The sequence below is a fragment of the Gracilinanus agilis genome, chromosome 3, assembly GCF_016433145.1.
Source record: "Gracilinanus agilis isolate LMUSP501 chromosome 3, AgileGrace, whole genome shotgun sequence".
In the NCBI taxonomy this organism is placed as follows: domain Eukaryota; kingdom Metazoa; phylum Chordata; class Mammalia; order Didelphimorphia; family Didelphidae; genus Gracilinanus; species Gracilinanus agilis.
The window spans coordinates 594,854,803-594,864,578 of record NC_058132.1 but is presented as its reverse complement, the minus strand read 5'-3'; the positions used below and the strand labels follow the sequence as shown (position 1 = coordinate 594,864,578).

Sequence of the window (9,776 nt, the reverse complement as noted above, 5' to 3'; positions counted from 1 at the left end):
TTTTCTTCAAGGAAAATACAATAGCCCTAAGTTCCTACTTCTTGATTAAAATTTTTTTGTCATCGCATGCATGACTCTAGGTCTAGTATTCTATCCACTGTACCACCTAATTGCCTTAGGGTAAGTGACTTGCCCAGAATCACACAGCAAATATGTGGCAGAAAGAACTGAACCCAGATCTTCATGGTTTAGAGTCCAGTTTTCTATCCATTAAGCAGCATTGTCTCTCCCTACAGAAGATAATTAGCCTACGTGATCAATTATTTGCTTCACCAGTACACAAAGACAAAATTGCAGCAAATGACTGTGACAAGCTGTGTCTACTTGGAAGAATATTCTTCTTTGTCTTATCTATCAGGCTGTATGTACAACAGAAAGAATATTGAGTCAGACAACTTGAGATTGAATCATAGTTCTGTAACTTACTACCTAAGTGACTTTCAACAAGTCACCACCTGTTTGGACCTTAGCTTCTCATCTACAAAAGGACTGCACTGGACGAGATGACTTCTAAGATCCTTTCAAACTCTAAATCCATGACTGTGAATTTATTGAGCACAAATATCTAAAGATTTGAAAGCCTACATAAGAAAATGGCTTTTGTTTTTCTGCTTAAAAAGGATTTGATTTTATGTATCCTTAGTAACTCTCAACTTTAGTTTCTTCATATGTAAACTGAGGATTATGGCCCCTGCCTTAAAGGATTATTGAATTGGGGGGCCAGCTAGGTGACTCAGTGGATTGAAAACCAGACCTAGAGACAGGAGGTTCTGGGTTCAAATCAGACCTCAAGATTCTTCCTAGTTTCATGTTCCTAGGCAAGTCACTTAACCCCCATTGCCCAGCCCTTATTGCTCTTCTGCCTTGGAACCAATACATGGTATTGATTGTAAGACAGAAGGTAAGGGTTTAAAATTTAAAAAAAAAAAAAAAAAGAATATCCATTTGACATCTGTGGGGAGGGGGATAGAAGAGATGGATTTGTTGTAGAGAACAAAGGAGATAATAGTATTCAAATACATTTTGCCAAACTGAAAGTACTGTGTAAATGCTAGTGATTTTTCTGTTCAAGCACTAATTAGGGAGATAGGCTATGAGGACTGAGAGGAATTTCTTTCTAGACAGAAGATGGAGCCTGGGCAACCCTCTGTTTTTGTAAATGCATTTACTGATCCTGTTTGCCTGGTCACATATGTCAGCTCTCCCAAATTCATTTTCTCATTTGCAAATCACTTCTAACAGTCTCTTTCTTCCTGAAGTTTCCATTTGGCCAGCAGAATCTCCACCCTCGGGTGAGAGATAGAAGGAAGTGAAATTCCAGTCGTTCTACTTGTTATTTCTCAGAGCTCAGGTGAAGAGGTTAGAGGAGATGAAAACATTAATGTTCATCTTCTATATTTTAAAGATAATATCCTACCAGGGCCCAGCCTCATGGCATGGTAACAAAGCATTTTATGTGTTTTCTTGGCCTGTAGCCATAGTTGCCTCATTGCCACAGCAGAGCCTAGAAAGTTTACTAACACTCTACTGAGGACCCAGCAGAGATAATTTGTTAAAATCCTCACAAATTTGAACTTTCAATGGGGGTGAAATGTTATGATATCCCTATTCATTCTCAATGCTTACTTTATCTTATCTTTTTTTAAAAATCTCAACAGCTTTTCCTATTAGCTATTAAGTTTCAGTTTCCCTGAGGCACCTGACCAGGATTGAAAACACCCAAGAGGCATGAAAAACATTTTACCAGAAATAGATAATGCACCCTCCATTGGCGTCCTCTTCTTTGACTTCGAGAGCTTTGGAATTGCCCAACAGTCAAGCCACCAAATCACTGGTAAAAGGAAGGAAGAAAGGAGCACCTACTATGTGCCAGGCAGTGTGCCGAGTTCTTTACAATCATTCAATCCACACGAATGTGCAAGTTTGTTATACCCATTTTATGGATGAGGAAACAGGCAGACCCTTGTAGCTAGTAAGTTTCTGGGGTCAGATTTGAATTCAGATCTTCCTGATTCTATGACCAGCACTCTATCCACTACAGAATTTTATTTTAGGGCTCAGATGAAGATTCTGGAAAAAGCCAATGAGAGCAAAATTTCAGTTAGACCCATAGAGGATTCGATATCAAGCAAGCAACCTTTTTTTTTTAATTTTTATTCTTATTGCTTCTGCTTATTTTTAAGTCATTGGAGAAAACAAAAATGAAACCATTTTTATGATTGAAAAACTTAACCTACTTTTGAAGTCTTGACAGCTTTTATGGTTGGGTCACAATGCAATGTTGTGACGACCTATTGTCACAGGGTGGTTGAATATGTCTGTACTGTACAAGTCCTGAGTAAAAGCTTCATCTGCACTTAGTTTCACAAAAGGCCTCCAAGCTAGAATAACCTGGGTTCTAGTCCTGCCTCTGTCACAAACTTGGCTATGTCACCCTAGGCAAGTCATTTAATTTCTTTGTGTTCTAGGCAACTAAGACTATTAATTCCAGAGAAGGAGTAGAAGTTTCCTCACTTGGGAGTTCCCAATACCAATGGACTTAAAAGTCCTGTCCCTTTCCATTTTTATTCTATGTGCTTGATATGTAATAAAAGTTTAATAAATGTTTATTGTTTGGCTGATGGAAAATTCAACTCAATTCAACACACATTTATTAAGAGGTGAATATGCACAAATCACTCTACTAAATGTTAGGGATGCACCTACACGTACACATTCACACACACTCTTCCTGTCTTTGAGAAGCTTCTCATAAGGGAAGGAAGAATTTCTCATAAGGGAAGGAAGGAAAATTCTTATAAGTGATCTTGTATGCAGCTATTAATATATTTAGATAATTGAAAATATAGTCTATTCTGAAAAAAGGTAAAATGGATAAATCGAATTGGTCCCTTCCAATTCTAGCTAGAATTGCAGTATTAACAACAAAATCAAGATAGTTTCTCAAAAGTCATTAGTTCAAAAGGCAAATGCTACAGGTCTCTTCCCTTTCAGAAAATCTGGTAGTTGAATCTAAAAACTTCCTATAATACAGTAACACAGATGCTGATTCAAACATCTTATTTGTTTCAAGGTACCAAATTCAAATTTATTACTACAAAAATAGAAGTCTTTCCTAGCAGTCAAGGATGTCCAAGAACCAGTCACTGTAATAGAATCTTGCACATCCAGTCTCAGGACTTCCAGATGCCTGGTTGGATGGGACAATTTCTAATTCATAACTAGGGTGAAAGAATGTGGTACAGCAGAGATGAGGTGGGAATTCTAGAACAGAACTATCCTTCAAGTCATGAGAATTAGGATACTTGCTCTAGGTAAACTAAAGATCCATACATTTACTGTAAGCCTCATCATGTAAGTCATATTTTATTCTATTCTGTATTCCTCTGAGAATTTTTTGTTCCTAACATTGCCATTCAATTTTTTCTCCCATAGAATGTTTATTTATTTCCCATATTATATATTGGTTGTTGTGGTTCAAGTGTGCTCAATTCTTTGTGACCTCATGAGCAATAATGTCCATGGCATTTTCTTGGTAAAGATACTAGAATGGTTTGCCATTTCTTTCTCCAGTGTACTAAGGCAAACAAGGGTTAAGTGACTTGTTTAGGGCCCCATAGCTAGTAAGTGTCTGAGAAGGGATTTGAACTCAAGTCTTTCTGATTCAAGGCCCAGCACTCTATCCACTAAGCCATTTAACTGCTCCTATATTATACATAAAATTTTGCATACAGATATTTATATACATATATCTCTTTAAATTAATAGTTGTTGAATGAGTAAATAAATAAACAAATATGTATATATATATATTTTTTTTTTCTTCTAAGTCTGTGTGTTGGAGACAATTTACCAATCTTCATTGGCAAAAGGAATTTCCCCAGAGTTACTGACATGTTCGAAGCCTTGTTATATTCATAACCTGGGAAATGATGGATGCCATCTTGAATGACAGGGAAGGCAGTTGGAAGATATGGAACGTCCCCAGATGCCATGAGCCAGGGGCAAACATCAGTTGGCCTGACAGTATAAATGCCCCTGACAGTTACTTGGAGGGGGTCTTTCTAGGTCTCTCTGGGTTCTGGAGGTCTCTGGACAATAGTCTCTGAACTGGGAAATCTCTGAGTGGGTGATGAAGGGTGGCAGGGAGGTCTATGAAGAATATTTCCTGAAGACTGTGAGAGCTAGTGCATCACCAAACACTGATAGTGAGAAAGGTGAGAGAATAAGATCGCCAACACAGCTGCATCAATAGCATTCCCTATTCTCTGGCTTGGCTGTGGCCAGGCTGGGCCAGAGGTGTAGTGGAGAATAAAGCTCCAGTTTCTACTAGATCAATAGCCTCCCGTCCTGATTGTCAACTAGTTATAGATATTAAGTTGATAGGGTCTTCAATTCCCAATCCTTGTCCTGTTTATCCTTTCCCTGATTTAGATAAAGAGAGTTTAACAAGTAGCTTCCTGAGTGGTATTAATATCACGACCCTTGGGGAGGGAGTCAATGCAGTCAGATATCAAATGTGATCCAAGGCAAATCAAAGCCCTATATTAATCTATCCAACCCTAGGTTGGACCTGGAAAGGTTATCCATCCATCTAACCTTTCGGGGTCCTCCCTGGGCAACTGTTAGAGGAAAGGGGAAATTATAACAACTATCAAGGGTGATCGGGGTTGGTGTTCCTCCATCATCTGCAGCTAGGGAGAATACAGATAGAGACATTCACATCACTGTATATCTGTATCTCCTTAGGATCCCCTTTTTTGTTTATAATAGCCTTTCAGTTACCCTCAACCTGGTTTAGCCTGTCTGCTAAGACAGTTTTGCTGGAATGTGGTTTCTGTGCACACTATATCTTCTTGGCACCACAGGTGAGAGTTGGGGGACAGGCAGACGCCAAAGATGGATGAATGACCCTGAAAAATGTTCAGTAAGCCCTTACACCTGGTGCTAGTCCTTCCTGTACACCACATACATCCCATTAATTTTTATAATAGCTTTTTTAAGGATCGGAATCATTTCCCAATATACACTGCCAATAAATCCCTTGTGACAAGAAAATTTGAAACAAAACTCAACCAACAAAGTAACTGTATCCAAGAATATATATATGATTCCAAGAATATATATCTCTATATATGTATATATATGTGTGTGTGTGTGTGTTAGTCCCCCTATTGGTACTAAAAAGAGGGAAAGTTGCCTTCTCTTTTCTCAGGAACCAAGATTGATCATTGAAATTAACCTTAGTTTGTATTTTTGTTTCATTTTACAACCTAGTAGTCATTGTGCACGTTATTCTCTTGGTTTTGCTTTCTTTCCTCTGCCAATCTTACCATAATCAGAACCAGGAGAACATTGTAAATAGTAAACAGCAGTATTATGGAATGATCAACTTAATCAACAATGAAAGACAACTAACTACTCTCAGCAATACTATGATCCAGAACAATTCTGAGGGGGCTTATGATAAAGAATGCTCTCTGTCTCCAGAGAGAGAACTGTTGGAGTAGGAATGCAGATGAAAGCATATAATTTTTCACTTGCTTATTTGAGTTTTTGGTTTTATATGATTATTTACCTACAAAAATGAATAATGATTTACATGATAATATTTCTATAACCCAGATCAAATTGCTTACCAGTTCTAGAAGGGGGGAGAGAAGAGAGGAAAAGAGACAATTGGGGTCATATAACTTCAGAAAACTTATGTGAAAATTTGTTATTGCCATGACCAGCATGGTCAAGGAATCGAAAAGAGATTGAGAGAAAATTAGTTCTCCTTTTCATTAAGTATTCACGATTGGAGATGTCTAAGAGGAGGGCTGAATAATGAACTTCCCAAATTGTATTTTATGACTCATGATGGTGTATGTCTTTGTCTTTGTCCTTGGTTACAGAGAGAATCATTGACCAAATTAATTAGTAACTAGTAACAAATTAGCTAGTAACAAGTCCATAAGAACATTCTGGGCCCACTGAAGCAAAAGTTGCCAGAAAAGACATATTTGCAGATTTGCCTCAAGACCCTGGCAAGGACCAGTCTGACCTTGCAGATCTACAAATCACTGTCTAAGAACACCTGACTTCTTAATTGGCTCAGAACATCACAAAACCTTGAACTCTATCTCTGGGACAAGTGGTCTTTATGCATATGCCCAGCCTACTCCGATACCTTTGTACTTCAAAAGAAATCCTTATGCCAGTGACAACAGACCAAAGAGGACTTTGAAAATTACCCCTGGGTGAAGAGTGCTCCTAACTGTGGCACCAAGGATGTATGCTCTTAGTACATTATTTTCCTTTGATCATAGAGTGTAAAAACTGTTTAAATATTGTACCTGTGTGCTTAATAAAATGGAATCTGTGATCCCATTCATGGCCCCCTCAATCCTGTCAACTTCTCATCCACGAGAGACTTTTCTCTCTTCTCTCTTCTCCCCTGGAGCGGATCTCTGGAGAGAACCAGCTCCTATCAAACTAGTCTATTAATAAATTAATTTTAATATGTGGAACTCTGTCTCTCAGCATTTTTAATTATCATATAACTGTAGGATGTTATTCTTTCCCAACAAATGGATTCCCAGTTTCTATGCAGCCTAAAAATTTTAAACAGGAACAGGCATCAGAAATTAAGATCTGCCTTCAGGTATCAAATAAGCACTGCAGATAATTGTAAAAGAAACAGCAAAGAAATTTCAGTCAAAGGATTTGGTAAAAGTCAACCACAAAAATGCCCGTGTTAAAGGAAAACTGAGCATTCTGAAAATTCTTTAATTATTTATTTATTTTGGACCATTTTTCCATTTTTCCATGGTTACATGATTCATGTTCTTTCTTTCCCCTACCTCCTCCCCCCTCCCATAGCCAACAAGCAATTCCACTGGGTTTTACATATATCATTGATTCTGAGAACTTTTTTGACATAAGAATATCCCTGATCCTCAACTCAATGCTATTTACATCTTCCTTGCTCAGATGTAGCTCAGCTTAATGAGCAAATGGTTGCTGGAAGAACTTGTCATGGAGATATTTTCAGTGCCCATTTGGGGTTTTCTGTGACTCTTCTGGCACCTGAAAGATGAAAGGGCCTCGGAGTGTTGACCTGAATTCTGGCATCTGGATACTGTTACCCACTTTTTGGTTCACATTTGTCATAATCTCCAGTAGCTCCTTCTTTCTGGGAGATGAGAAAAAATGAATATTAAAATAAATATTTCCTATCCCTTCCCTCACCCCGAATCAGTCAAGAGTTACCCTCCTTTTTTTTCCAAAAGGGGATTATAAATCCTGGCCCAAGATTCCTAATGTTTCACACAATTATTTATTAACTCATCTAAGTATTCTTTAGATGAAGGAAGCATTATGTTTGATACCGTTTTAGAATAGTATCATGAATGGATAGCACTGTCTTGAGCAAGCCTATATTCCCCATTTACACACACACACACACACACACACACACACACTCTTTTCCTCTGCATTCCCAAGAGTACTTCCTTTCCACTTAGTCCTTGGCCCTTATTTTTATGTCCCTCTCCCCTCCACCCCTCAACAGGATCTGTTCCTCAGCTACAATGTGACATCTCTTCAGTCATGCTACATATGAGAAAGAGCTCTCTAAAGCCTTCTTCAAAGTTAATCCTACATGTTAAAGGAAATTCTCCATCAGTGAATCCCTGAAGTTCAAGGAAATAATAGATATTTATACTATGGGGACCATATTTAGAGCTGCTTCTTCATCCTCGATGGAGTGAGGAGGCAGATAGATTGGATGATCTCTAAAGGTTCCTTCTAGCTCCAACATCCCAAGTTCCTGTTGTTGCTTTAGAACAGATGAGGACCGAACATAAGGACAATGCAGGGTTTTTCTAATTAGGATTTAAGTTCTCTCTTTTGTATTTATTTTGTCTTTCTCTTCCTACTCTTTATATCATGTGGCCCCTCTTTAGGACATTTGGTTTCTTGTTCCACTTGTGCCACCTACCAGTTGTGTGACTTCAACAAATCACTCTATTTATGCCTCATTTTCCTCATCTGTAAAATTGGGGAGTTAGAGATGGCTACTACTACTACCACCACCACTGCTGCTACTGCTGGCACTCATATAGCACTTTAAAGTTTGCAAAACTTTATGTCAACTCATTTAATCTTCACCACTTTCCTGGACAGTAGATACAACTATTATTCCTATTTTACAGATGAGGAAACTGAGACATAGAGAGGTCAAATGACTTGCACAGGGTCACAAAACTAGCATTCAAGGCAAGATTCAAACTCAGGTAATCCTGACTCCAAGTCCCACCCTCGATCCTCAATACCACTTAAATTCCTAATTGCATTTTTTTAGAAATTCCCTGAATTTTAGGAATGTAGAATATTATGAAGCAGAAAGAGACTAGTTGATCTAATCTCTTCCAGCTCCAATACCAATAATAAGATGGCAAATATTGCATTATGCTTAGGAAAAAGCACCTAATTTTATGTGTATCTGATACATTGTCTTTTTTTTTTTTTTAATTACAAGTATCTCACAGATAGATATACAAATTGCTAGCGTTTGGTTGTGGTACCTAACTGCAACAAATACATTCTATGAATGTTATCTAAGAACATTAAGGATGACACATGGATATTTTTTGGAAGTCAAAAGTAGAGACTTCCCAACCCCCCACCCCCACCCCATTACTCCTGACATTCTTAAGCTATCCCATGAGGCATCCACAGTAGAGAAGAGGAGAGCAAGACTAAATCACTGGTACGGAAAATAGATCAAAGAATGAATTTTTATTATTTGTCCTAAAATTAGTTCATTTAGAGTAGCAACATTTACTTCCTAATTCTAGTGCATTGCAATTTGGTCAGAATTAATGATCATCTTTTTCCTACCTTTTATAATTTCATGGGTTTTGATAATAAACTTGGTCTTTGCTCGTAGCTTTCCAGATATCAGTCCTACCTTTTGCTAGTCTACCCCCATGTAGAAAGTCTTCCATTTCCTTGACTTTTGCAATAAATAGGTCTTGAGAGTAAGGGAAAGTGAAAGAGAAATTGTGCTCTCTTCACCCTTGGAACCATCTAGAACTCATTAGCATTAGCTTGGGTCTTCCTCCAAGGTGTATTCATCTATCCTTTGTGTGCTGTGGGAAAAGAGATTAGAACTTACTGAGGGCAGTGAGCCTCAAGCTCTTGGCAGAGATTCTGGATATATGGGCTCCCTAGATAAATATTCCTCTGCGCTGGAAAGTCTTCCACAGTGGACATGCCAATAAACATATCAGACCATTCGTGAGCGGGGTTGCTGACAATGGCATCTGCTTCCAACTCAAATTCAACATCCATTTCTGGGGGAGAATCTGTCTTTTCAATCTGGCAGGCCTGAATAAAGAATAGTTTTGGTTTATCCTTCAGAGTTAGGCACTCTTTGGTGGTGAAATAAGACAGCAGCTTCTTGATGGCTACAGGTTGAGAGTCAGTTCCCAACACCGCTCCTTTCTTGCCATGCGAGAGGATACAGCAGATGAAGGAATCTTGATCTGTGTAGTCCTTTTTGCTATAATACTTCATGACTTCGTGCAATTGACTGGCATCCAAGTTCTTGTGAAGTTTCACTTCGAATTGAAGCCACGTAAAGACTTTTCGCAGAGCGTCTGGGGATAGGAATGCAAAGGGGTGAAATAGTACATCAATATCGGGGACAACTCAGTGTAACTCGAAAGACATTGATTGACTGTCATCTCTAGACAGAACACAAAGCTAGGCATTTTAGGACCTTAAAA

The 9,776-nt window shown here is 38.3% G+C and overlaps 1 protein-coding gene across 1 annotated transcript in view; it reads right to left on the bottom strand.

Annotated features, from left to right (window-relative positions):
• Positions 1–6,833: 6,833 nt before the first annotated feature.
• LOC123240075 (caspase-8-like) overlaps positions 6,834–9,776 on the bottom strand; it is a 29,071-nt gene continuing 26,128 nt past the window's right edge. The window contains exons 8-9 of the mRNA XM_044667453.1: positions 9,164–9,647; positions 6,834–7,177 (exon numbers count right to left, since the gene is read on the bottom strand). Of these exons, the coding sequence (XP_044523388.1) occupies positions 7,033–7,177; positions 9,164–9,647 (629 nt within the window). The 3' untranslated portion in view covers positions 6,834–7,032. The remainder of the gene's footprint in view (positions 7,178–9,163; positions 9,648–9,776) is intronic.